Raw genomic sequence first — 27873 nt, forward strand, 5'->3', positions numbered from 1 at the left:
GGGGCCAATATGAACAGAAACGCCAAGGAGAGTAGTGTGCAAATCTTATAGAATTCTGAGTAAAGAGTAACGCCAGGCGGAAAGCGCCATGCCAGGAAGTGGTCCAGATTCTGAGTAAGCGATGGGAACACTAAGTGTGATCCCACAGGTTAGAAAGCGAGACAGGTCTTGTCAGTGTTTCACTGGAGAATGGAAAGCCAGGGGATAGCTCTGAGTGTGTATTCTTTTCTGTTGCGTGGTTTCTGGCACCGCTGTTAGATTAGGAAGAAAAAGTTAAGGAGGGATGGCTAATGTTAGTGATTATAACACTATTTTTTTTTAATAAGAAAGGCCATTTTGAGCACGAACTCCCCGCCTTTAGTTCTAGCAGTAATCTTAGCGCACTAACCCTTGACGCGAGGGACACTGCTGCCAACCCGTTTCTGCTCCGGGCAAGAATGACAGAGCTAATGTGGGACTCGCTCCACGGGCAGTCAGCCGCTTAACCTCTAGGACTCCGCTGCGCATGCGCCTCGCCGCCGGCCCCAGGCTACCGCGGCTGCGCGGCCGCGGCCCCGCCTTCCCTGGTCACGTGCTGTGGGGACCGCAGCGTGGCGGCGGCTGTGGCGGTAGCGACGGCGGGCCGTAGGGCGACCGGGAGGTTTCCGGTTCCGGTGTAACGTTCGGGCTCCGTCTCAGGGGCTGAAGTTTGTGAGGTGAGTAGTGGCCCCGCGCCCCGAGAGGGTAGCCTTCGGTCCGAGCGGCCGGACAGGGCTGAGTCCGGCGGGAGGACCGGGCTGGAGTCCTCGGCGGGAAGCGGGGAAGAGGAGCGCCCGGTTCTTTGGGGGGAACGAGTCAGAATGGGCTTACTGGAGGAACAGGGCGGGGGCGGGAAGGATCAGGGTGGGCAGACCTGCTCCGAGGTGAGGAGTTAGGTGGGACTCGTAGGGCGGGCGCCGGCTGGAAAGACTGAAGATGGGGGCACCGGGGACCAGGGGCTTGCAGCGAAGAAGAGCGAGGGATTCCTTGGAAGCTGGCATTTTCTGCTCCTGCTCATTCATAAGAGAGATTCCGCCTTCATCTGCTCCCTCCGGTCCCCACACCGACGCTGCCGCCTCCTCGCTGTTAGGGGTGAACATTTGGTTAGTGGCAACTCTGGTAGCTGAAACTTTGTTACCCGTTGACTGTCTCGTTTGCACATTTAGGAAGAATCGGGTCGAATTTGAAGACATCCGTTTGTTGGTATAGTGCTTGGGCTCACATCCAATCTGCTAATATGCTTCTCCTAATACTTTGGATTTTGAAATTGCTTGCACGTTCTAGCCTATTACAGGATTGTAGTGGGTTGTGAGCCCCAGTAACATGAGGGTCCTTGACTATCTTGGTCACTGCTCTGTGTGTCTGAACATGCAGTAAGTGTTCTGCTCGATAGTTATTGAATGGAGTGCGGTGTCAAATGTTCCCATTTTCTAAGATGAGTAAACTGAGGCTCTGGCGAATGAACTTATTTGCCCAACGGCTTAGTATATTTACCGTCTGTTCAGTGAGCTCTTGGCTCCGCTCTTGTTAGTGCTTGTGTTTGCTTTCTTTTTGATAGACTGTAAGTATACTGCTATCTCGTGATGGCACAAATCGCTCCCCCGGGTTAGTTCATACAACTTGTCACTGAGGCACAGCCTTCCAGCTTCATTCAGACATATCAGAGTTACTACTGCTTGGTGGCAGATCCTATGAGAAGGGAATCTGTCAAGACTGTAGGAGCTAATTAGATTGCATCTTTCTGCTTTTTTGGTTTTTCGAGACAAGGTTTCTCTGTAGCTTTGGAGCCTGTCCTGGAACTCACTCTTGTAGATCAGGCTAGCCCCGAACTCACAGAGATCCACCTGCCTCTGCCTCCCCAGTGCTGGGATTAAAGGCGTGCGCCACCACTACCCAGGGTGCATCTTTGTGTTTTAAGACAAGGTCCATGTAGCCAAGGGTGACTTTGAGCTCTGTAGTCAAGGCTAGACCTGAACTCCTGATTTTCCTGTCTTTACCTCCCTTGTGCTGAAATTACAGGCTTGTATGATCTAGATGTCTTAAAACATTTTGAGCCGTTTGTTGTGGCACACACCAGTAGGATTTGCTGAAGGAGGTGGAGGCAGGAGGATTACGAGTTCGAGGCCAGCCTGGGGTACACATTAAAAACATTTTTTTTGGAAGAGTAATTCCCAAATTATACCATGATACATGGCAGTGCTTGGGGAGGTCATCTGGGAAGTTGGGATCAGAGCAGTTCATTGATTGCTATCCAGCAATTTGGGACAAAGTCAGAAGTGAGGTTTTCACTATGCTTGTGAGGATGTTTGAGATTTAAGATGTACATATGTAAGCATGAGTACTGTTGAAGTTTTATAAAACTTGCTTTACATAATAGAAGTTTGTTGTGGAGAGTTTGGAGCTAATAACAGAAGTGAGAAGGAGAGAATTGAAAACATGAATAGCCTTTTTCTGAGCTTAGGTTTATTTGCGTAAGTCAGCTGACAAGTCCTATAGAGTGTGTGTTGGATTACTGGTGTATAGCATGTTCACCGCTGTGAATAGAACTACAGAGAAATGTAACTGTGCTCTTAAGGATTGCATTATGAGACTTTACCACAGGAGGACTGACTGCCATAAATCCTCGGTTTAGGTCAGAGCTGGGTTAGAGAGCGCCTTCAGAAGTAGAAGGGATAGTAAAGTTGTCTTCTTGATTGACTCTTTAATGTTCTGTCTGTCTGTCCTTTGCATGACAGGGTCAGAAGTTAGCACTCATTCCTCAGATGGGTTATTCCCAGTTTGTTTATTTTTCAGATAGCATTGATGACTGATACTGAATTAGAATTAAAACATCTAATGACTGGGGCATGGTGGTGTACTCCCAGAACCCCTGACTGGGCAAGAGGAGGCAGGAGGATTGCCAATGTTAAGTTCTGCTTGAGCTACACAGTGAGCTCCTGTCTCAAAAACCAGAACAGCTAGTGGGACCCTTCCTTCCTTTGAGGCGAGCATTCCCGCTCATATGAAGTGGACGTACATGCCTCGGAGTGGGGAGGAGGAGGGGGAGCACTCTTCCTAGTCTACTGTTATCCTGACTTCTCTGACTCTTGCTTGGTTTGTTTTAGGTATAGTATCTCATCTCCTTTCCCCCAAAATGGCGCTGTCTAAGCGGGAGCTAGACGAACTGAAACCATGGATAGAGAAGACGGTGAAGAGAGTGCTGGGCTTCTCCGAGCCCACGGTGGTCACCGCGGCACTGAACTGTGTGGGGAAGGGCATGGACAAGAAGAAGGCAGCAGGTATGTACCATTCTGATTCTTCTGACTCCAGGCGTAACTTCATCTCAAACATTGATTTGAACTTCCCCAGACTGTCTCTATTAGCAACAAATCAAAGAAAAGGTCAGAATCGTGAGCCTTTCTCCATCCTACCCCTTTTATTTTAGTTTGTTTTGGGGAACAAGGTCTTTTGTGAAACCTTGTCTGGCCTGGAACTTGCTATATAGACCAGGCTGGCCTTGAACTCAGAGAGATCCACCTGCCTTGCCTCTTGAGTGCTGGGATTAAAAAGGTGTATACTATTCTCTTCCCCCCACCCACTTTTTTTTTTTTTTTTAAAGACAGGGTCTCATGGAGCCCAGCCTGGCTTCCAACTCATTATGTTGTAGCTGAGGATGGCCTAAGACTTATGGTACTCAGTCCTCTACATCAGCAGTTCTCAGCCTGTGGATTTTGACCCTACAAGAGTCACATATCGAATATCCTGCTTATTCTGATAAGATATTAATGTTATAATTCATAACAGTAGCAAAATTACAGTTGTGAAGTAGCAATGAAATAATTTTATGGTGCGGCCACTACAACATGAGGGACGTGTATTAAAGGGTCGCAGCATTAGGAGGCTTGAGAAGCACTGCTCTACATCCTGAGTTCTGGGATTATGCATGCACTGCACCTGACTTATGCAGCACTGGAGATGGAAGAAACCAGATCTAGGCAAGCACTCCACCACCTCAGCCACCCCTCTCTCCTTATTTTCCCTTCTTTTACAATGGGAAGAGCTTAAACAACCAATCTTTCTCTCTCTCTTTATTATTTATGGAACATTATGAATCACAGTCTTTGGCCACCATACCAAGTCACCTAGGTCAAGTCTGCTTAGGAAATACTCTGCAGTCAAAGAGCCTGATCTGATTGACACCTCAGAGTGTGGAAGTCTAGTAAGAGACAGGAAAAGGTACAGGGTGGTGGGTTCGGTGGTAGTCTTCCATGATTTGTTGTGTAGGAAGTTTAAGATGATAATTGTCTTAAACCGTTTATTGGGTGCTGAGAGTTGGACCCAAGCCCTGTGTCTGCCAAGCAAAGTACTCCTCCACAGAGCTACATTCCCAACCCTCATCTGAAACTTTGATGCTCAATTTAAGCAAATTTCTCTGGCTATACTTTCTGCTTCAAAAAAATTAGAACCTTTTATCTCATATAAAAGGGTCATTAAGTATAGCAGAAATTGGGAATTCTGAAAAGAAAGTTGTTTGCTTAAGTTACTATGAAGACAAGATTTCACTATTTAGCCCTTAGTCTTCTGAGTACTGGGATTACAATGTTCTCATGCCTGAAGCTGTTCTTATTTCTTATTTTATTTTTTATGTGTATGAGTGTTTACATTTGTTTACATTTTTGTATATACCCCAGAAGTATGAAGGTAGCTAGAAAGAGTCAGATCTCTTAAAACTGGAGTTTAAACAGACAGTTGTGAGCCTTTATTTGGGTGCTGGGAATCAAACCTAGGTCCTCTGGAAAAGCAGCCAGTGCTCTTAACTGATAAGCCACCTGTTGAGCCCTTGTTGTTTATGGTTTTAAATGTGTGTGTGTGTGTGCGCGCGCGCGCGCACGTGTGCACATGTGCATAAATTGTGTGTGTGGGTATGGGTATGTGAGGGAAGATGCCCTCAGAGGGGTTAGGTCATAGGCAGTTATCAGCAGCTCATTGTGAATTCTGGGTACCAAACTTGGGTCCTCTACAAGAGCAGTATGTGCTCTTAGCCATTTTTCTAGTTCCCTACAAAGAAGTTTTTTTTTTGTTGTTTGTTTGTTTGTTTGCTTTCTGATTTTTCGAGACAGGGGTTCTCCGTAGCTTTTGGTTCCTGTCCTGGAACTAGCTCTTGTAGACCAGGCTGGCATCGAACTCACAGAGATCCGCCTGCCTCTGCCTCCCGAGTGCTAGGATTAAAGGTGTGCGCCACCACCGCCCAGCTCAAAGAAGTTTTTAAAATGTTTTTTTTCCTGAGCTGGAGAGATGGCTTGGCAGTTAAAAGCGCTGGCTGCTCTTGTGTCAGACCCAGGTTCAGTTCCCAGCACCCACATGTCAGCTAACATTGTCTAACTCCAGTTCCTAGGGAACGTCTTCTGGCCTCCTTGGGGATGCAGCATGTAGTGACACGTGCAGTCAAAATATAAAATTACCTTAAAGAAATAAAAGCTGAAAGCATTCTTTCTCCTCTACTTGTCTGCTGTTTATTACATGTTTGGTATTGGGCTGTGTACTTTTACCTTTTCAAACTATGGCCTCGTTTTTCCTGTCAGATCACCTGAAACCTTTTCTTGATGACTCTACTCTCCGATTTGTGGATAAGCTGTTTGAGGCTGTGGAGGAAGGCCGAAGCTCCAGACATTCCAAGTCTAGCAGTGACAGAAGCAGAAAGCGAGAGTTAAAGGTAGGTTGCAGTCACTATCTAATAAGCCCAGGAGTGTTTGGAATAAGAAACGTGCTCAGCTTACCTGTTTACACTTTAACATCTACTATTAGAATGCCTATTGTTGGGGCTAGGGTTATAGCTCAGGAATAGAGTGCTTGCCTGGCATGCATGAGGCCCTGGGCTCAGTCCTGTATTGCAACAAAAAAAGAGTAAACACAACACAACAAAGTAGAGCCCCCAGTGTTCAAGAGGGATCATCAGACAGTAAAGTAGAGGGGTAGGATTTGTATTATCACCATCTTTCGATTATGAGCAAAGTTCATTAAAATAGTCCCAAGAAGTAATTGATAGCTTTGTCCTTTTTTATACATCATTTTATTTTCACCGTTACCTCTTTACTACGTCCTATAAATTGATTGCTCCAAGAATCTTGGACTCCTTAAAGTCTAAAGAGTTGCTTCATCATGTCTCCATTGCTCCCTGACTGTAAACCTCATTCTTGCTCAATAAAGAGATTTCTGTTTAATGTGCTTGTAGATAAAAGGCCTGAAACCAACTACCATATAGCCCACATTTGTGTGTACCCTATTGAGAGTCACTGGCTCCATGAGTAGGATGTGTAAGAGTTAGAAATACTCCTCCCTTTTCTACGTAGTGCTTATACTATGGTTGCTCTGTAGTTATGGCCCTTTTATATATGAGCACTGTCAAGTAGCTGATCTCTTATCTCAGTTCCCTAATGAAGTCAATTTCTGTCTGACTTCCCTTTGCCTCTCTCGGGTTTTTGTCTTACTGTATAGCTAGATTAGCCTGTCCCTGGAGCTGTGATGCTCCGAGTGCTAGGGTTACAGGGGTGTATCACCATGATCCACTTGTCTTTATATTTAATGTTTTCTTTTGTTTATGGATTTTTTTTAAAGATTCATTTAAAAATTTTTATGTATGTGTATGCACACAGGTGCCCATAAATGTCAGAAGAGGGTGTCAAATCCCTTGGGGCTTGAGTTACAGGTGGTTGTGAGCCGCTATGTAGGTGCTAGGAACCAAACTAGTCCCTGGAAGAACAAACTCACTCTTAACCTCTGAATCATCTCTCCAGCCCTTGTTTTGGATTTTTGAGACAAGATCTTGCCCCCAAGGCTAGACCGACCTCAAACTCAGAGATTCTGGCCCAGCCTCCCAAGTGCCAAGATTCTAAGCACATGCCATGATAGTCACGTGAAGGTGCATTTGGTGCCTTGGATATCAGTTCTTGCTCTGAGACACAAAAAGATGAGCAGTGTCTGCCTGCGGTCTGGACCATGTTACAGGACCAAGAAATATAGAAATTCCTTTCCTTTTTGTTTTTATAGCATTATAGGGTAATCAGAGAAATCAAACATAGTCTCTCCTTAAATCAGTCTGCAATGTAGAAGTGAGGAGTTGCAATAAATCAGCTACAGGTTATGAAATCTGAGTAGCAGTTTTGTATAAATGATTATAGAATTTCAGACTCTGGTTAAACTTAAGAGGGATGGCTAGTCCACATGCTGTACAGACCACAGTGGAGATTATGTTATGATAGTACATGCTACTGTAAGTGCCAAGCTCACACTCTGAATGAATTGACTACATTGGGTGGGAGAGTAGAAATGGTTTCTTGAGGGAGATATCTAGATAGCATGGAATACGGGTCCCATTTTTGGTCCATTCAAGTCCCCACTCCACACAATATATTATGGGAGAGTCCTTTTTCTTGAACTGTAGGAGTTCCAGGAAGCGCTCGCCCCTGGCTGAGGATATGTCCTTGCAAAACACGAGCCCTCCTAGTGAAGAGGGGATGTCACCCAAAGCCTACCACCGGTGTGTACATTTGCTTTTTCCCATTGTCCCTGCCAGTTGGCCACTCTTGGTCCTATTAAATTCATTTTGCAAATTAGTCGACATATTTGAGTTCCCATTGTATGATAAGAAGAAAATGTTATTGGGGAATACTAAAAAGAACAAGCCTCTTTTCTGGAAGAACTTAGATTTTAATTGGGAGAAAGTACTACCTAACACGGCAAACAGTGTCAGCAATCTAATGTTATCTAATATGAACCAAGCTGTAAGTGCTCAAGAGAATGAAAGAACAGTTGATCAGAGTGGGATGAGATGGTGAGGAAAGCTTCCTGAGGAGGTGAGTTTGAGACAGGACTTGTGGGAAAGAGTGTGGAGGAGGAGAACAATGTAGGCAGTAGCATTGGTGAAGATCTTGAGATGGGAACATTTATGAGAATGTGGGGATGAAATTTGCTTGAATGGGATAGAAGAATAATGAAGCTGGGTGAAATGGTCCACTTGGTGGAGAGTCTAGAAGACCCTTCCAAAGTAGTTTGAAAGATTGTGTCATTCCCCTGGGAAAAGCACAGGATGCTGGTAGGGTTGGGATGGTTCTTCCATTTTTCCCCTGGGGAGGGATACAATTCTTCTTTCATCTTTGGTTCCTTTAGGAGGTGTTTGGCGATGACTCTGAGATCTCAAAAGAATCATCAGGGGTAAAGAAGCGGCGAATACCCCGTTTTGAGGAAGTAGAAGAGGAGCCAGAGGTGATCCCTGGGCCTCCATCAGAAAGCCCTGGCATGCTGACAAAGCTCCAGGTTAGTTAAAAGAAGCAAAGCAATTTTGTGAGCTGAAACAAAAGGCACTCAGGTCCCTATTTACTGCGATCTTGATTTGACTTGGTATTAACCATTGGGGAAAGTTTCATTTTTTGCTTTATGTTTTAGCAGTCCTTAGTTTAATCAGAAATAGTCCAGCTAAGGATTATTGAAATTGTATTTATTAAGTACCTAGTATGTTATGTCATTGTTTGACCAATTGTCTACTTGATCATCATTGGGAAAATTAAATGAAATGATAGCAGTAGGCTTGACTATATCCTTAGAGCTTCTTTCTGAGCTTCATTAGGACATGCTAGGGGGCTTATAGAAACATCTCTAAAGAGGCCGGCACTATTGCCCAGGGTTTCCTACAGTAGAAATTCAGGGGTTGATAGCATGATTATTTTTTGGGACAAGGTCTTACTATTTAGCCCTGACTGGCCTGTGATTCACTGTGTATAGAACAGACTGGCCTCAGACTCAGAGATCGATATACCTACCTCTGCCTCCCAAATGCTAAGATAAAGGTCTGTGCCAACATGCCTGGTTGGCAAAGCATAATTTTAAAAAAATAACACATAGTTATTTTATTTTATGTCTCTGTGCTTAAGTATGTATATGTGCACCATGTGGATGCAGGAGCCTGTGGAAATTAGAGGTGTCACACCCCTAGAACTAGTGAGAGATGGTTGTGAACCACCGTGTGGGTACTGGGAACTGAACACGGGTCTTCTGTAAAGAGCAGCTGGTGCTTTAGCTCTTAACCATCTTGCCAACCCTGTCCCTCTTTAGTGTAATAATTTGGTAAGAAGTGTGCATGCACTACTTTCCCCCTTTTAGATTCTTGGGAGGTTAAGATGTTCATGCCTTATCCACGTGATACAAGCAGGAAGTGGCACAGCTCTAAACTCATTGTTGGAGTCTCAGTCACCATAATGTATACTATCTAATACACCAGTCCTACCGTGGGGGAGAGAAGATTGAAAAATTCTAGTGCTTGATCGCAAAGGCTTACTAAAGTTTCTAGTTTATGATGCAGGTTTTGTGTGTGTGTGTGTGTGTCTGTGTGCACATACACATTTGTGTAGAGACATGAGCTTTTAGGTTTCTAGAACTGAATGCTTTTCATTTGGGAGCATTTATGGAAGAAACCAATCTTTTCCAATTTTTCCCTCTGGAGAACAGATCAAACAGATGATGGAGGCAGCAACACGGCAAATTGAGGAACGGAAAAAACAACTGAGCTTCATTAGCCCCCCTACACCTCAGGTATTGTGTCCACATTACTCTGGAATTTGTTGTCATTCATTCACATGAAGTCCAGACAGTCCACAGTCACCTACTATAACTACTATGGTATGTATGTATCTGTATGCCTATCTATCTCAAACCCTTGGATTTCTTTTAATCTCTATCTTATAGCCAAAGACACCTTCTTCTTCCCAACCAGAGCGACTTCCGATTGGCAACACTATTCAGCCCTCCCAGGCCGCTACGTTTATGAATGATGCCATCGAGAAGGCAAGGAAAGCAGCTGAGCTGCAAGCACGAATCCAAGCCCAGCTGGCTTTGAAACCAGGGCTGATTGGCAATGCCAACATGGTGGGCCTGGCTAATCTCCATGCCATGGGCATAGCTCCACCGTGAGTATCTTTCACAGACTCGCTTATCACTTGTGAAATTTTAGGAGTAGGAAATTAAAGGTAATTTTCTTGAACCTTACTGATTTTTTTCTCCCCCAAAGAGCATTTAATAATTTCTTACCATTTCATACTTTTAATATGTGTTCTAAATACCAATTACATTTGTTTTTGGCTTTGTTGTAGAGTTTGTTGTGTGTTTATAATTGGTAGAACAAAAATAATTTTTTAGCTATTATTGGAGGTAAGAATAGAGTCAGGTTTCTGGACCTGGACTCAAGAGCTTTAGCCATTGAACAGTAGTGAATGAGATCAGATGTTAGACTTGGTGAGATGTGGTGGCACATATCTGCAATTCTGTTCCTCAGGGGGTAGAGGCCAGAAGAGTGAGGTAAATATGAATCTAGCCTAGTCTAACATAAAAAGCTCTAGGCCAGCCAGTACTGCATAGCAAGACCCTGTCTCGTTTGTTACTGGTTTGGCATCCTAAGACTGCTTCAAGAATTTAGGAGCAGATAGATGTAAAGAGGTGTATCCCTGTAGTAGAACATTTGGCTAGTATGCAGGAGGCCCTGGGTTCTCAATCCACAGTACCACCACCACTACTACCACACAAAAAAGTAGGGGGCTGGGGCTGGAGAGATGAGTCAGTGATCAAAAGCACTGGCTGCTCTTCCAGAGGACCCAGGTACAATTCCCAGCATCTACCTGGCAGCTCACTATTGTCTGTAATTCCAACCCCAGTGGATTTGATCCCCTCACACAGACATACATGCAGGCAAAACACCAATGTGTATTAAATAAATATCAGGAGTGGAGTGGGCAGATAGTGACTTAGTAGTTAAGAGTACTTGCTGCTATTCCAGGGGACCAGGGTTTGGTTCCCAGCACCCACAGGTTGACTAACGGCCATCTGTAAGTCCAGTTCCAGAGGATCTAAAAATAATTTTAAAAAGAATTTAGGAATAAAATAAGATTAGATAACAAATTCTTCTCACCATGGTTTTTAGAATTGATGTCATTTGATTATGCCCTGTATTTAGATACTCAGATAAATTTTTTGTGGCCTTTTTCCTTCAGTGCCGGGGTTAGAGCCCAGGGACTTGTGCTGGGCAAGTGCTCTAATAGTGAAATACAGCTCTAGCCTGGTTTGTGTTTTAACTAAAAAACTGAACTAATTTACTTTGTTTTTGTTGTATTGTTTTGTTTTGAGATTTACTTATTTTACGTGTGTGTTTTGCCTGCATGTGTATCTGTGTAGTACATGGGTACCTGGTACATTGAGGGGTCAGAAGAGAGCATTAGATTCCCTGGAACTTAAGTTACAGATAGTTGTGAGCCCCAAGAGGATGCTGGAAAAAAACCTCAGGCCCACTGCTAGAGCAGCAAGTGCTCTGAACCGCTGAGCCATCTCTTCAGTCCCCTCCTTTGGTGTTTTTAAATCAGATTTTATTGAGCACTAATGGGACTGCCTTCCCTAAAAGTACTTTACACGGTTGACTTTGTTAGGCTGTTTCCTTTGTTTCCAGTGGATTTTGCTTGCTTTAATGTTGTAACCCGTAGAATTTATTTCTTTGTGAACTTTTCAGGAAAGTAGAGTTAAAAGATCAGACTAAACCCACACCGCTGATCCTAGACGAGCAAGGTCGCACTGTAGATGCGACAGGCAAGGAGATCGAGCTGACACATCGGATGCCCACCCTAAAGGCAAATATTCGAGCTGTGAAAAGGGAACAATTCAAGCAGCAGCTGAAAGAAAAGCCATCAGAGGACATGGAATCTAATACCTTTTTTGACCCCCGAGTTTCAATTGCCCCTTCCCAGCGCCAAAGACGCACTTTTAAATTCCATGACAAGGGCAAATTTGAAAAGATTGCTCAACGATTACGGACAAAGGTAATTCAGAAGTTAAGATGCTGTTAGCTTCCACATTTTTGGGAATTAGGTACATAGTTTAAAGCAATAAGTGTATGGTTTAAGTCTGTATTCCTAGAACATTTGATGTTTAGCATATTTCTCTTCCTGACTACTTTCTGCCTGTGTAGAAATTTTCCCCATAGACTGTCAGTTAAGGAAGACAATTCAGAACCATTGTCTTGACCTCTTTTAATGAATGATAGCTTGGCATTAAAATTTACTACAGAAAATCCATGTAATTAGGAAAGTTGAATTGACCGTATAGACAGCGAAATAGACCTTTTTGTCTTCTCAGAGTGAGATTTCCATAGAATTCCACTAATGCATATGGAGTGAAGGGAGAGAGGGAGAGTGAACATGTAAATAAATGAGTAAAGAAATAAAACATAATTCCTTTCTTACCTTTCAGAAGTTGTGAATTCCTTGCATTAGGTATAAAGATTTTAACTAGGGGTGTTTTAAAATTTGTGACTCTATCACCTTCTATTGTTTCAACTCACTTTCCTGTTTTGTTTTTTCTTGCTTTTAGGCTCAATTGGAGAAGCTGCAAGCAGAGATTTCACAGGCTGCTAGAAAAACAGGCATTCACACTTCTACTAGGCTTGCCCTTATTGCTCCTAAGAAGGAGCTAAAGGAAGGCGATATCCCTGAAATTGAGTGGTGGGACTCCTACATCATACCCAATGGCTTTGACCTGTGAGTTTGTTAGTTCATACTGGAAAGATGGTGCATATGCATCAGATCACACTTTAAGTCCAAAGGCAATAGATAACTGCACAGACATGTATTCACAAACTTTCTTGTTATTTTTAGCATTTATGGTTAGTGTACCAGAATCAGACAAATAATAGAAGAGTGAGTCTGTAGATCATCTGTCTACTTATTTATTTTTCCAGGGCTGGGAGATGAACCCTGGACCTGTTTTCTTTTGACTTCTTTTAGAGTTTTACATTTTCTTCTTACTGTGTATTCTATATATTTTACATGTTTGTAAGATTCATAGTGGTTGAACATACAGCTAGTATGTAGAAGGCACTTGGGTTTGTTCCCCAGAACTTCAAAAAAAGAAAAAGAAGGGGGAAAAAAAGATCATGGACTTTTTTCTTTTAAATTTGTGTGCAGGTGTGCACATTCCACTGCACATGTGTAGAGGTCAGAGGACAATTTTTGGAGTCAGTTTTTCCTTCCACATTGTTGAGGAGATTCTCTCTTGTTACTTCCATTGTATCACACATAAGATTTTGCCAGCCCATTTTCTTCTACTTCCCGTCTCATAGCAGTGTTGGGATTTCAGGTGTGTACCACCGCAATCAACCAGTTTTTGTTGTTTAAGATTTATCTTTATTCTATGTATATGAGTGTTTTGCCTGAATAGCTTGCAGGTGTATGTATATACACCTCATGTTTGCCTAGTAGAGGCCAGAAAAGTGTCAGGTGTCCTGGACCTGGAGTTACTGCTGTTTACAAGTCATTGTGTGAGTGCTAGGAACTGTGAAGCCAGGTCCTCTGGAAACAGAAATGCTCTTAGCCTCTGAGCCTTCTCTTGTTAGTCCTCTCGTTTTATTTTACAGCTGATTTCTTTTCGTTCCTTTTTTTGTTTGGTTGATTTTGTTTTTGTTTGGTTGTTTGGTTTGATTTTGGTTTTTCAGTGAGAATGTATAACAGCTCTGGATATCCTGGACCTCACTTTATAGACCATGCTGACCTTGAACTCACAGAGCTTCAGCTGCCTCTGCCTCTCAAGTGTGGGAATTAAAGAAGTGCACCACCATGCCTGGCTTTATTCCTTTTCTTTTTGCAGGTTCCCCATCCTCCACTTCGTGAAGGGATTTGGGATAGGGTCTCACTATGTAGCCATGGCTAGCCTTGAACCTGCCTCTGTCTCCTGGGTGCTAGGATTAAAGGTGTGTGCCACCACTGTTGACTTCTTTTTGAAGTATTAGTAATTGAAGCCAGAAACTTACGTAGTTTAAGTAAGTGCTCGATCACAGCTATATCCCTACCTCTAAGGCAAGAGTCCTAATTGAAGTAACGATAATAAAGCCTTATTAGCATAGACTGGGGAGCTTACTCCATTGGTAAAATACTACTTACTGTTCAGGCATCAGGACCAGAATTCAATAGTTAAAAAATCAGGTATGGAGACTCAGAAATTAAGAGCACTTGTTGCTCTCCCAGAGAATCTAGGTTCAGTTCCCAGCATCCACGATGGTTTACAACATCCTGCAATTTCAGCTCTAGAATATCCAACTCTCTCTTCTGACTTTTGTAGGTACCAGCACATATAGTGGTATACATACATAAATGCATGAAGAACACAAAACACATTAAGTAAAAACTAAAAGCCAGGCAGTGTGGTGGCACACCCCTTTGATCCCAGCTCTTGGGAGGCAGAGGCGAGCGGATCTCTGTCAGTTCAAGGCCAGCCTGGTCTACAGCGCTAGTTCCAGGACAGCTAGCATGAGAGTGCACACTCGTGTGCTAGGCGTGGTATAATAGTGCTTGCATGTAATCCCAGCACTTGGGAGGACAGGGACAGGAGGATCCTTGTCTAATCAGATAAGGAATGTCTAGGTTCAGTGAGAATGGAATTGCCTCAAAAAAAAAAAAGTCTTAGAACAACTGAAGAAGGTCCTCAGTGTCAGCCACTCCTGTACACACACACAACTTACACATGAACATGTACATATACAAACATTTTTTTGTCAGCCTGCTTTTTAGTGACTCATTGTTACTAATAAGAAAATATACTTGGGACTGGAGAGATGGCTCTTTAGTTTAATAGCAGTGTCTGCTCTTCCAGAGAACCCAGATTCAATTCCCAGCACCTGCATGGTAGCTCACACTTGTTTATAACTCTAGTTCTTAGGAGTCTGGCGCACATACACAGACATACATGCAGGCAAAATACCAATGCACATGAAATAAAAATAAATCAGAAAAGGCAAATATTCTGCCTATCAGGGATATTAGGGTTGATACTGAGATTAGGAACGGCTAGTATGGAGAACATGTCCAACTTTTTTGAGACCCTTTTTTCTCAGTTTGAAAATAATGTGTAACCTAAGAACCTGGTATAGGTAGTGTGTAATAAATACAGTAGAACACAGAGAACAGATATTTTTTTATTGTGTCTCTAGGCTACTCTTGATGTCATCTCTACCCACATATCTTGTTTTCTCTTCTTCCTCCAATTTTAGTACAGAGCAAAATCCCAAGAGAGAAGATTATTTTGGAATCACAAATCTTGTTGAACATCCAGCCCAGCTTAACCCTCCAGGTAATGTATATATTATCCAATAGATTGTGATTACCCAATATTTTGGACTATGATTTAGTACAACATTAGCCAATAGAAGTTACGCAGAGTCAATGAGTTCTCTGCTGTGCTTTCCAACCTAAAGCCTCTACCCACATGTGATTATTGTGCACTTGAAGACTGAATTGCATTGGTGACGCTCAGAGCCTCGCAGTTACCAAGTCAGTGCCATCTGCAGGTGGCCTCGCTGATGGATACCACAAGTTGGACTTCTGTCGTTATGCAATTCCATAGCCACTCAAAACTGTCCATCTGTTGTCATTTTGTGTTTATTATTTTTTATTATTTTGGTGTTTTGTTAGTTTATTTTTTTTAAAGAAAGGCCTCTAAAAAAATAAAAAAATAAAAAAGAAAGAAAGAGAGAAAGAAAGAAAGAAAGAAAGAAAGAAAGGCCTCACTGTGTAGCCTTGCTGGCCTGGAGCTCACTATGTAGACCATGCTGGCCTGGTAATTGTAGAGATTCTCTTGCCTCTGCTTCTGGAGTGCTGGGATTAAAGGTGTGCACCACCAGGCCGACACTCTTTTCTTGCTGTGTATTTCGGTTGTTTTCATAGGCGGCTTCCTTTAGCATGGTTAGCAAACTGCCATTCCATTACTTACATTTTTGTTAATAAACGTAAGCCTCAGGAGGCAGAGGCAGATCTATGAGTTTGAGGCCAGCCTGGTCTACAGAGCTAGTTCCATGATAGTTAGGGCTGTTTGTTATACAAAGAAACTCTGTCTCGAAAAGCCAAAAAAAAAAAAGGAAAGAAAAGAAAAAGAAAACAAGAAAAGTAGTAAGCCTATTTGTCTGTTCCTGTGCCTGGGCGGAGTGGTGAAAAGTCTGCTGGAGACCCAAAGGTCTCTTGGCTGGGAAACTGAAACTGGGAGATGCACGCTAATTCACTCACTTGCCTACATCATCTGGGATTTCTTTGGACAGTTTTCCTAGCAATGACCACCACGTGTGTGTACACATAGACATACAAGTGCCACAGCTCTCATGTGGAAGTCAGTGCACAACTTGTGAGTTACATGTTCCTGGTTCCCGTTTGTGATCTTTGGCTTTATTCAGTCTTTTTGTCTGTTTTTTGCATTTTTGTTTTGTTTTGGTAGTAAATGTTCATTAGTTGAGTCAAAAGGGATAGGCGGTTTATCTGGGTGTGTTAGTATATGCCTGTAAACCTACCACTGTGGAGACTTAATGACTCCATGCAAGCAAGGGATACATACATATGAAGATCCTATCTCAAAAGGGGGAATTTTTTTTTTCATTTACTTGAGTAACGTGTACTTTGCGACAGAGACAAAAGAGGTTGTAGTTGTGGCTGTTTTCCATAGTTGAATGTGTTCATTAAGTCACTTAGAGCATTGAGAATTTTCTCATAGAACAACTAGTAAACCTCCTTTAAAAGTTATGTGCCATGCCAGGCAATGGTGGCGCACGCCTTTAATCCCAGCACTGGGGTGACAGAGGCAGACAGATCTCTGAGTTCAAGACCAGCCTGGTCTACAAGAGCTAGTTCCAGGACAGGCTCTGAAACTACAGTGAACCCTGTCACAAAAAAAAACAAAAACAAAAAAAAGTTATGTGCCTATCAACACCTGGCACTGGTGGTGTTTTACTAGCTGGGGCTAATGGCACATACTCTTCTAATCCTAATTCAGGAGGCTGATGTGATTCATTTGAATCACTTCAAAGTTTGAGGCCAGCCTGGGGTGCATAGAAAAACCCTGTCTCAAACAAGTGAAAAAAATCAAAAGAGAGTTCTGTAGATCCTAAAGGATTTTAATACTTTCTGTCAGGATGAATTTAGATAACACCATAGTAGCAAATTCACTTGGCGATAGTTCCAATAAGTTTACAAAAATACATTGAAACAATAAGATAAAGGTAAGACATCCCTTGTCTAAAATGCTTGGAACAAAAGTTTCAGATGCTAATTTTTCATACTTTGGGATTTGCATAACTTTTGAGCTTTTCTAATGTGGAAACTTGAAATATATCAGTAATAGTCAAAAGTTCTTAATTTCAAGGGCCAGGAGGTGGCTCATCAGATAAAGCATTTGCTGCACAAGTGTGAAGATGGAGTTTGCATCCTCAGTGCCTGCATAATACCCAGCGGGGGTGGTGGCCTATGGTCCCCCAGGGGGTAAAGAGTCTCAGTATTTAAAGTAGAGAACAATCAAAGAAGATACCAATGTACTTACACACAGGCATACACATGGATACACATGTGTGCCTGCACACCACATGTACACAGAAATTAAATTTGTAAAGCTTCCTGGATTTCTGAAACTGGAAATATAACTCAGTTGATGGAGTTTTTGCTTTGCATGCAGATTGGACCTGTAGATTGGGTCCCCAGCCCTGCATAAAGTGTGTTGCCATAATACACTTTAATTCCAGCACTCAGAGTAGAGAGAGGTCGGCTGGGTGGTGGTGGCACACGCCTATAATACCAACACTTGGAGACTGAGACAGGAGAACATCAGTGAGTTCAAGCACATCCCGGTCTACAGAGCAAGTTCCAGGACAGCCAGGACTGTTATACAGAGAAACCTCTAAAACAAACAAACAAAACAACAACAACAAAAAAGTTCAAGGTCATCCTCAGAAACGTGCTGAATTTCAAGCCAGCCTAGGATACACAAAACCCTGTCCAAAAAAATCATTTTCGATTTTGGAGTATTGAAAATTTTAAGTGTTTAGGTTAGGGACATTCAGCCTCTAATACAAGTTAAAATCAGGGCTCAGCTCCTTCAGGTTTTATTTAACTGTCATGAGTGTGTGTCAGAGGAATGTGGGATTTTAGTTTAAATTCATTTTACCATTGAGCCCATTGGTTCAGTTGGTTAGACTGTGGTGTTAAAGATTTATCTTTCATTAAGAGTGAATGGTCTGGAGGTGGGTCAGCCACCCACTGTAGGTCTGTAAACCAAACTTGGGTCCTCTGTAAGAGCATTATACACTTTTTTTGTTTGTTTGTTTTTGGAGACAGGGTTTCCCTGTGTAGCCCTGTCTGTCCTGGAACTCACTCTGTAGACCAGGCTGGCATCAAATTCACATATCCACCTGCGTCAGCCTCCTGAGTGCTAGGATTAAAGATGTGCTTTGTTTGTTTTTCAAGATAGGGTTGCTATGTTAAACAGCCCTAGCTATCCTGGTACTCACATTGTAGACCAGACTGGCCTCTAACTCAGATCTACCCTGCCTACAGAGTGGTGGGATTAAAGGTGTGCACCACCATGCCCAGTATGGCACACTTTTTTTTTTAAAGGAAATTTATTTTTATTTAGGCATGGTGGAGCCTATGGGGGTGGCATGTTGGTGTGTGTGTGTGTATGCTCTTAACCACTCTCTAGGCAACCCCTACCACAGCATCCCCTCCCCCATTTCCTAGTGCTAAAATTAAGGTGTTGTTTGTATAGTGCTTAGCATCGCTTCATTCCCCAAACAAACTTATTGTGTAGGTAATGGTTTTTAAATCGTATTCCATGGAAACAGCAAAGTTCAGAAAGTAGGACTTGAGTGGAATTCTACATACTCCTCCAAAGTCTTACCCAGCTCTGTTTATACATTACATTGGATAAAAGTGTTCATCCTCTTGAAGAAAAACAACTTAAAACATTATTTTTGAGAGATTAATACTTTTTTTCCTTTCTTTCTTTTTTTTTTTTTTTTTTTTTGAGACAGGGTTTCTTTGTAGCTTTGGAACCTGTCCTGGAACTAGCTCTTGTAGAGCAGGCTGGCTTCGAACTCACAAAGATCTGCCTGCCTCTGCCTCCCAAGTGTTGGGATTAAAGGCTTGCGCTACCACCGTCCAGTTTGAGATTAATACTTTTACTTAGTAAAACATAACCATATTATCCCTCACCACGTAGAAATAGCTAGTGGATGCCTGTCATTCCAGCAGTTTGAATGGAAACAGTAAGACTCTTGAGTTCAAGGCCAGCCTGGGCTACGCAGCAAGACTGTGTCCACCTCCTCCCTCCACTGTTTCCAGTTAATGGTTCTTCTAAGTCTTGGGTGCTCACCTAAATCTGTACTCTCAGGCTTTGGTAACTCGTTTCTCTTTCTCACAGTCGACAATGATACACCAGTTACCCTTGGCGTATATCTTACAAAAAAGGAACAGAAGAAACTTCGGAGGCAAACAAGGAGAGAAGCACAGAAGGAGCTACAGGAGAAAGTCAGGTTAGGTCTGATGCCTCCTCCAGAACCCAAAGGTATGTGTCTAGCTGGCCCTGCTGCCACAAAGTCAATCAGTCTGTCTGACTTTTTTTCACCTAGAGGCATTTTAACTGTTTTGGGAGTTTTTGTTTGTTTGTTTCTCTGAATCATTTACAGGTTTTTCTTATTTATTTTATTTTAATCTATGCTGTGTTTCCTTCTAACAGATCAGCACATTCTATTATAGAAGTCATTTAGGGCTTGCCTTTTTTTTATATGTATAATTTATTTAACTTTATTTTATGTGCATTGGTATGAAGGTATTAGACCCCCTGGAACTGGAGTTACAGACAGTTGTGAGCTGCCATGTGGGTGCTGGGATTTGAACCTGGGTCTTCTGGAAGACCAGCCAGTGCTCTTAGCTGCTGAGCCATCTCTCCAGCTCCTTGCCTTTTTTTTTTTTTAAAGCATTATTTGCTGAATTGACTCCCCAGAATTTACTAAAAGGATGCTAGTCTTAAAATTCATGAAGACACTCAGGTGGTGGTGACATATGCCTTTAATCCTAGCATAGGCAGAGGCAGGCAGATCTCTGAGGTTGGGACCAGCCTGATCTATAGAGTGAGTTCTAGAACAGCCAGGGCTCCACAGAAAAACTCTTGTCTAGAAAAAAATAAAGAGAAAAAATCATGAAGACAATGGTTGTAGTATTTGTGGAATTTTATACATAATTTTTAGTATATAGACAGGTATGATGGCACTAGCTGTTAATCCTAGGTCTTGGGGTGGTGAGTCAGGAGGATCTCATGATCCAGACTAACCTGGATTACACAGGAAGTTCCTGCATAGTGAGACCCTATCTCAAAAAGAAAAAAAAAAAAGTGGGCATGGTTGTAAACACTTTTAATCCCAGACAGAGATTGGCCTGGCCTGGCCTACATAGAGAGTTCTGGGACAGTCATAGAAAAGATCCTGTCATTCCCCCCCCCCCAAAAAAAAGATGGACTCTCAAAAACAAAAGTACAGAGCTGAGCATGATGACACCTATATTTCCAGTACTTGAGAGTCCTTGATGCCAGCCAAGGTGTACAGGGAGACCCTGTCTCAAGAACACAAAAAGAGGCCAGAGAGATGGCTCAGTGGTTAAGAGCACTGACTGCTCGTAGAGAGAACCTAGGGTCAGTTCCCAGCATCCAGATGGCAACTTGGAACCATCTCTAACTCCAGTTCCAGAGGAACCGAAGCCGTCTAGACTCCATAAGCACTGTTCACACATGGTGCACTTATATGCACACAAGCAAACATCCATGTACATGAAATAAAACTTAAGTCTTTGCGGAAGAGGGTTGAAGACGGTTTCTTTGTATCCCTAAATGTCCTGAACTTGCTCTGTAGAGAGATAGCTCACCTGCCTCTGCCTCCTCAAGTGCTGGGATTAAAGGCATATGCCACCACTACCTGGATTATAAATTTTTTTTTTGTGCTGACAAATGTGAAATAAATGGTTTTTTTTGTTTTTTTTTTTAAAGATTATTTATTATGTATACAGTGTTCTGTCTGTATATTTGCTGGCCCAAAGAGGATACCAGATCTTATTATAGATGGTTGTGAGTCACCATGTGGTTGCTGGGAAATGAACTCAGGACCTCTGGAAGAGCAGTCAGTGCTCTTAACCTCTGAGCCATCTCTCCAGCCCCCAATAAATGTTTTTTATGATTAAAAAAAAACTGAATTTTTTAAGATAGCTTGGTCTTCTACAAAATCTGAGTTAACTGAGTGGGATTTTCAAGATATTGTAGAAAGTGAATTTTGAGTAGAGATTTGAAATAAGCCATGTTTATGAGCAGAACAAACAACAACAAATCAGATTGTCCTCACTAGAGAAATAATTTAGGAGATTAGGAGATTGATTGCTGTTCTCTTTCCATTGTAGTGAGAATCTCAAATTTAATGCGAGTATTAGGAACAGAAGCAGTCCAAGACCCTACAAAGGTAGAAGCCCACGTCAGAGCTCAGATGGCAAAGAGACAGAAGTAAGTGTGGTGGGTTGGGAGGGGCCCAGGACACTGCCTTTCCAGACCCTCCTGGGGTCCACATTGGAGGGAGGGGAGAGTCCTCTGTTGCTCTCTCTTTCCTTAGCCCTGCCTCTGACCTGCAATGCCTTTCTCACTTGTGGATGTCCTTCCTGTCACGACAGAGCGCACGAAGAGGCCAACGCTGCCAGAAAACTTACAGCAGAACAGAGAAAGGTCAAGAAAATTAAAAAGCTTAAAGAAGACATTTCACAGGGGGTGCACATATCTGTGTATAGGTAGGTGTCCACATAGGCAATTGTCCATACATTTTTTGTTTCTTTTTTGAGACAGGGTCTCTGCACATAGTCCCAGGTGTCCTGGAACCTACTATGTAGACAAGGCTGGCCTAAAACTCAGGGATCTACCTGCCCCTGCCTCCCCTGTCCTGATATTAAAGGTGTACTCCATCACACCATCTTTGCCCCTGAATTCTCAATATCTTTCCAATGCTTAGGGCAGAATCACTGTGACCTTAAAGCATATCTACAGGTTATTCATCCTTTGTGAAATCTAAAATACCTCATTTCTCTAGAAAACATTAACTTTGGTTTGGTTTGTTGTTTTTTGTTCTTCAAGACAGGGTTTGTCTGTATAACAACTCTGGCTGTCCTGAGCTTTAACTTTTTTTTTTATTAAGTATATTGGTTTTTTTCCTGATGTACCGTAGTAAGCCTTTCATCCTCACTCCAGAATATATTTGTAGCCTGGAAATGTATTTTGACTTTTTGTTGTTTTTTTGTTTTGTTTTGTTTCGTTTTGTTTTGTTTTTTTTGGTTTTTTGGGTTTTTTTTTTTTTTTTTTTTTTTTTTTTTTGAGACAGGGTTTCTCTGTAATTTTAGAGTCTGTCCTGGAACAAACTCTTGTAGACCAGGCTGGCCTCGAACTCACAGAGATCCGCCTGCCTCTGCTTCCCAAGTGTAGATGGGCTTATTTCTATTAACTAGTTCTTTATCAGAAGTGGTACATTATTACAAAACTAATGTTTATTCAGATTAAAATTTTTCTATCAGATAGGATGAAGCATACCTATAAATTCTAGCACTTAGGAGAAGCAGGACAGTTTTAAGCTTAAGGCTAACCTGTGCTAGCAAGTTTTTGGCTAACCCAGGCTGGAGAACAACAAAACAAATTGTAGTAATAGAGAGGAGCACTTATGAAAGAGTCCTCTGTCCCCCCTTCCCTTCTCTCTTTGGACCACTGTCTATAGGTAATTACTGCTTACAGTTCTTGATGTCTCTGTTTAAAAAAATCTCATGCATATATGTTATTTACATTATAGCATCTAGAAGAGACAGGATTTAAAGCTTTTTATACCTTCTGGAACAATGAACTTATAAAAACTTTTGGATGATAGTAAGTACCTCTTCATTCATAGAGTAAATTCTAACTACATACTATGAGGAAATATAGGACTAGTACTTGGGAAACAGATGCAGGCAAATCTCTTGAGTTCAAGACTAGCTTGGTCTACATTGTGAGTTCCAGGCCAACCAGACCTACATAATGAGACCCTGTCTTTAAAAAAGAAAAAGAAGGAAATGTACTTAGAAGAGAGTAGAAATACAATTCTGTGTTCAAGGTGTTGATTTTAGAAAGGTGAACATTTTAGATCCTTCTTTATTTGCCATTCCATTCAGGCAGCTTTGATGATAAACTTGAGACGTAACTAAAATTTCCCTCCTCTAGAGTTCGAAATTTGAGCAACCCAGCCAAGAAGTTCAAGATTGAGGCCAATGCTGGGCAGCTGTACCTGACAGGGGTGGTGGTACTGCACAAGGATGTCAACGTGGTGGTAGTGGAAGGGGGTGAGTGTGCAAAGAATTGAGAGAAACTGTCCCTGTACAGCCCTGACCCTCAGGTGATTGGCATTGTGGGAAGAAGGGAGAGAAATGTATTTTGAGATGTCAGTGGATCTGATGTATGTCTGTCTCTGTGTGTGCTGGAGTAGAAGGCTGCACTTTGGTTTCTGGGGTTTGTTTTCCTACCAGTACTGTCTGAGCATTAGACAAGCTCAGAGGACCTTTCTATCTAGTCTTTGCAACTCTCTCAAAATTCTCGTTCCAGGCCCCAAGGCCCAGAAGAAATTTAAGCGTCTCATGCTACATCGGATAAAGTGGGATGAGCAGACATCCAACACGAAGGGAGATGGTGAATTGGGTTAGAAGGGATTAGATGGGAGAGCAGGGGGAGGTGGGAATAATAGTTCTTTCTATTCCTTTTCACCCTTCCTGAAATGCTTTAGTGTTCAAGAAGTTCAGACCGACTTACTCAATTTTATTTATTTTTTTTATTACTATTTTTTTGTGTGTGAGAGACAGGATCTCAGTGAATAGCTCTGACTGGCCCTGAACTCATAAGATCTACCTGCCTCTGCTTTCTAAGCACTGGGATTAAAGGTGTGTGCCACCCTGCCCAGCTAGGCTGACTTACTTAGACAGTACTGCTAGATGGTTATGTAATATTTATTGCATTATCATATAAACTGCTATTAAAATTACTCTTTTTTAAATTTGTTTCTGTCTTATGTACATTGGTATTTTGCCATGGTTGTCAGATCCCCTGAAACTAGAGTTATAAACAGTTGTGAGCTGCCATGTGGGTGCTGGGAATTGAATCCAGGTCCTCTGGAAGAGCAGCCGGTGCTCTTAACCACTGAGCCCCTTAAAATTATTCTTTTGCATATCCTTTAAGGGTTTTCTCCCAACTGGCTTCCCTCTCTGTTTTGGTTGTAAGTTCTGGTTGTGAGAGTCTATTTAAAGTCAGCAAACTATGTGTTCGTATATACAGTGTCTATCCTGTATTATTTAGTCAAAAATTTCTTGTTAGCTATAGCATGGTGGTTCACAACCTGAAATCTCACTATTTAAGAGGATCTCCTAGAAGCTTAAGGCCATCCTGAGCTATGTGGCAATTTTAAAGCAGCCTAGGCTACATGAGTTCCCATCTAGGGAAAAAAAAAAAGTTGGTGTTTGTTTTTAATTGCTCTAGACCTAGTGGTATATACCCATAACCCAGCACTGAGAATATGGAGGTAGGAAGAGCTTGGGTTTGAAACCACTGAGGACACGTCCCAGTTTAAAGCAGATAAGGACTACATGCGGAGACCCTGTTTTCCCCACCCCTAAAAAATATTTAAAGTATTGGGTATATAAAAACAGATTTTCAGAAAGTTGTTGAACAGCTTTCTACTTTAGTCAGGAAAAGATACCCTGTGTTTTGTTGTTTTGAGACAGGATCTCAATGGTGTAGCCCTGGCTGGTCTGAAACTTTGTGTATTGACCTAGCTGGCCTCATACCCAACAGAGATCCATCTTCCTCTGCCTCCCAGGTGCTAAGATTAAATGCATAGGCCGTCATTCGCTGCCACAGAACAGATTCTCTGGAGTTAGGCCTGGAGTTCAGGGGTGAAGCATTTGTTTACCTGTTCAAAGCCCTGGACATTGAGCTGTGTGGGGGTGGTAGGGATGAAGAAAGAAAGATACTTAGTGAGGCCTGGTTGCTGAATCTTGTAATCCCAGCACTCAAAAGACTGAGTCAGGAGGATGGCCTCAAATTGAAGGCCAGTTCAAGCTACAGGGTAAAACCTTATCTTAAAAAAAAAAGAAAGGAGGGGGCTGGAGAGATAGCTCAGTGGTTAAGTGCACTGACTCTTATTCCAGAGGTCCTGAGTTCAATTCCAGCAACCACATGGTGGCTCACAACCATCTGTAATGAGATCTGGTGCTCTCTTCTGGGGTACACATGCAGGCAGAATACTGTATACATAATAAATAAATAAATATTAAAAAAAAAAGAAAGAAAAGAAAAAGGCAAAGGCCAGGTGGTGATGGCACTGTCCCTTAATCTCAGCACTTGGGAGGTAGACGATCTCTGTCCTTTGGAGGCCAGCCTGGTCTAGATAGTGAGACCCTTGTCTCAACAAACAGAACAAAGATTGAGCCCTTTTATCTTTTCCAGATGATGAGGAGTCTGATGAAGAAGCTGTGAAGAAAACCAACAAATGTGTGCTGGTGTGGGAGGTTGGTGCCTTTGTCAATGCTGACGTAGAGAGTTACCTGGACTGGTAGAGCAACTTTAGTATATGCCAACTGAAAAGTGTACGGGAAATGCTGGCATTAGGAATACAAATTGGAAATTAGATAATTCTAAGCTTGAATGTAAAGGGAGTAAATTATGTTTTCCCCCTCTGGGTGTAGTAGAACATGCACTAGCCGGGCGGTGGTGGCGCTCACCTTTAATCCCAGCACTTGGGAGGGAGGCAGAGGCAGGCGGATCTCTGTGAGTTCGAGACCAGCCTGGTCTACAAGAGCTAGTTCCAGGACAGGCTCCAAAACCACAGACAAACCCTGTCTTGAACCCCCCCCCCCCAAAAAAAAGACATGCCCTAGATCTAAGAATCTAATGATAGATGGGTGAGACCTAGGAGTGTAGCCCAGTGACAGAGTGCTTGTCTAACATTTTATTAGAATCCTGAGTTTGATCCTCAGCTCTGCAGCAAAACAAATAGGTTGCTGGCAGAGTCAGCATCTGACTCAGCTGTCTCAGTGTCCAATTTCATTGCCTTATCTATGAAATACGAGTGTGATTTGATCTCCCTGACTTGTTGGTGTAGTTGAGAATAAATGGAAAGCAGGCCCAAATTCAACTCCCTTCACTCACATTGGGTGTGCTTACAGCCTCCTGTAACTCCAGCCCTAGGGGGATCTGACCCCTTGTTCTTGACAAGGTATCTACACTCACATAAACACATTTTTCTTTTTTAAAAAACAAATTTGATTTTTTTGTGTGTTTATGCGTGCTTTGCCTACATGTATATTTGAATGTATTTACATCACATGCTTGCCTTAATACACATAGAAGCCAGAAGAGGGTGTCAGAGCCCCTGAAACTGGAGTTACAGATGGCTGTGACCACAATATGGGTGCTTGGAACAGAACCTGGATCCTCTGCGAGAATAGCAATTGCTCTTAACTCCTGACTGAGCCATCTCTCCAGCTCATAATTTAATTTAATTTTATTTTTGCCAGATCATGGTACATATGCCTTGAATCCCAGTACTGGGGAGGCCGAGGCAGGCCAGTCTTTGTGAGTTCAAGGCCAGCCTGGTCTACAAAACTAGTTCCAGGGGCTGGAGAGATGGCTCTGAGCTCAATTCCCACGCTGGGAAGGGGGTAAATTAGAAAGCTTATTTAAGGGCTGGAGAGATGACTCAGAGGTTAAGAGTACTGGTTCATTTTCCAGAGGTCCTGAGTTCAATTCCCAGCAACCACATGTTTGCTCACACCCATCCGTAAGGAGATCTGGTGCCCTCTTCTGGCATGTATATGTATAATAAATTTTTTAAAAAAGCTTATTAAAATTCCTGTCTCTCTTAGGCATGATGGTATATTAGGATGCTGAGGTAGGATTTCTAATTCAAGCGTAGTGTAGACTAATAGCAAGTTATTCTCTTCAAATGAGTAAACAGATTAAATTTTTGCTGCTCACCTAGGGTACAGCCAAAGACCGGAGCTTTGGAGAGATGAAGTTTAAACAGTGCCCGACAGAGAACATGGCTCGTGAGCATTTCAAAAAGCATGGGGCCGAACACTACTGGGACCTTGCACTGAGTGAATCTGTGTTGGAGTCCACTGACTGAGACTACTGCTAGCCCTGTGTCTCCTTTGCCTTCGTCTCTTCCGTCTTCTCACTCTGCTTCCCCACCTTCCCCACCGTGTGTGATCTCAGAACTGTGCCAGGCAGCCTGGTGCTCCCCTTCATCCTGTATGTGCATATGATTAAAGAGTTATTTTTAAACTTAGTGTCATGTTTTTCATGTAGCCATAGGTATTAGGGTTTGCTTCTGTGTGTGATTTATCTTTTACCTAGGATCCCAGCAGTTGAAGTCTGTAAATACCTGACCTCATCAGGAAGCACAAATGATAAGTAGTTTTCCGGAGCAAGTAAATCAGAAGGTGATGGTAAGCGGTTATGAGATGACTGATGACTCAGGAAATTAGATCAGTTCTCACAGGTGGATCTGTGAATGCATGTGACTCCTTTTTTGGCGGTATGCTCAATATAACCTTAAATTTTTTTTGCTGAGCCAGGCAGTGGTGGTGCAAGCCTTTAATCCTAGCAAATCCTAGTCCTCAGGAGACAGAGGCAGGCAGATCTCTGTGAGTTCAAGGCTAGCCTGGTCCACAGAGTGAGTTCCAGGACAGCCAGGGCTACACAGTAAAACCCTCTCAAAAAGACAAGAAAAGTTAGGGATCTCATATAACCTAGACGAGCCTCAAACTTGCTATGTTCAAGGATACCGTGAACTTCTTACCCTACTTCACTTCCCACATACTGGGATTACAGCCTTTACTACCAAGCCCAGGATTATATGTTGTTGTGGATATCGATTTCAGGGTTTTGTGCGTACTAGGCAAGCACTGTACCTGCTGAGTTCCATCCACAGTCCCTAACTTA

At 42.5% G+C, this 27873-nt stretch overlaps 1 protein-coding gene across 5 annotated transcripts; it reads left to right on the forward strand.

Annotated features, from left to right (window-relative positions):
• Positions 1 to 576: 576 nt before the first annotated feature.
• Prpf3 (pre-mRNA processing factor 3) lies at positions 577 to 27217 on the forward strand. Of its 5 annotated transcripts, none has more exons than XM_075978136.1 (17): positions 577 to 695; positions 3123 to 3296; positions 5580 to 5710; positions 7439 to 7534; positions 8164 to 8310; positions 9499 to 9582; positions 9736 to 9956; positions 11543 to 11849; positions 12400 to 12566; positions 15071 to 15150; positions 19255 to 19398; positions 21276 to 21375; positions 21540 to 21653; positions 23104 to 23222; positions 23482 to 23565; positions 25375 to 25436; positions 26909 to 27217. In XM_075978136.1, exons 5-17 carry the CDS (start codon positions 8293 to 8295, stop codon positions 27053 to 27055), a joined length of 1647 nt encoding a protein of 548 aa, XP_075834251.1. In that variant the 5' UTR covers positions 577 to 695; positions 3123 to 3296; positions 5580 to 5710; positions 7439 to 7534; positions 8164 to 8292; the 3' UTR covers positions 27056 to 27217. The 5 variants fall into 5 exon arrangements, with proteins under 5 accessions (XP_075834251.1, XP_075834248.1, XP_075834249.1 ...); XM_075978135.1 differs by having other exon boundaries at positions 672 to 695; positions 23482 to 23574; XM_075978133.1 differs by lacking the exon at positions 7439 to 7534 and having other exon boundaries at positions 579 to 695; positions 23482 to 23574.
• Positions 27218 to 27873: the final 656 nt, after the last annotated feature.

Source organism: Microtus pennsylvanicus, chromosome 7 (genome assembly GCF_037038515.1).
Source record: "Microtus pennsylvanicus isolate mMicPen1 chromosome 7, mMicPen1.hap1, whole genome shotgun sequence".
Classification (NCBI taxonomy): domain Eukaryota; kingdom Metazoa; phylum Chordata; class Mammalia; order Rodentia; family Cricetidae; genus Microtus; species Microtus pennsylvanicus.

Coding starts and splice junctions, on each gene's coding strand:
- Prpf3 (XM_075978133.1), top strand. CDS start 3,152: ATGGCGCTGTCTAAGCGGGAGCTAGACGAACTGAAACCATGGATAGAG. Junction 5,711..8,163: donor GCAGAAAGCGAGAGTTAAAG/GTAGGTTGCAGT, acceptor TGGTTCCTTTAG/GAGGTGTTTGGCGATGACTC. Junction 23,575..25,374: donor GAAGGGAGATGGTGAATTGG/GTTAGAAGGGAT, acceptor TATCTTTTCCAG/ATGATGAGGAGTCTGATGAA.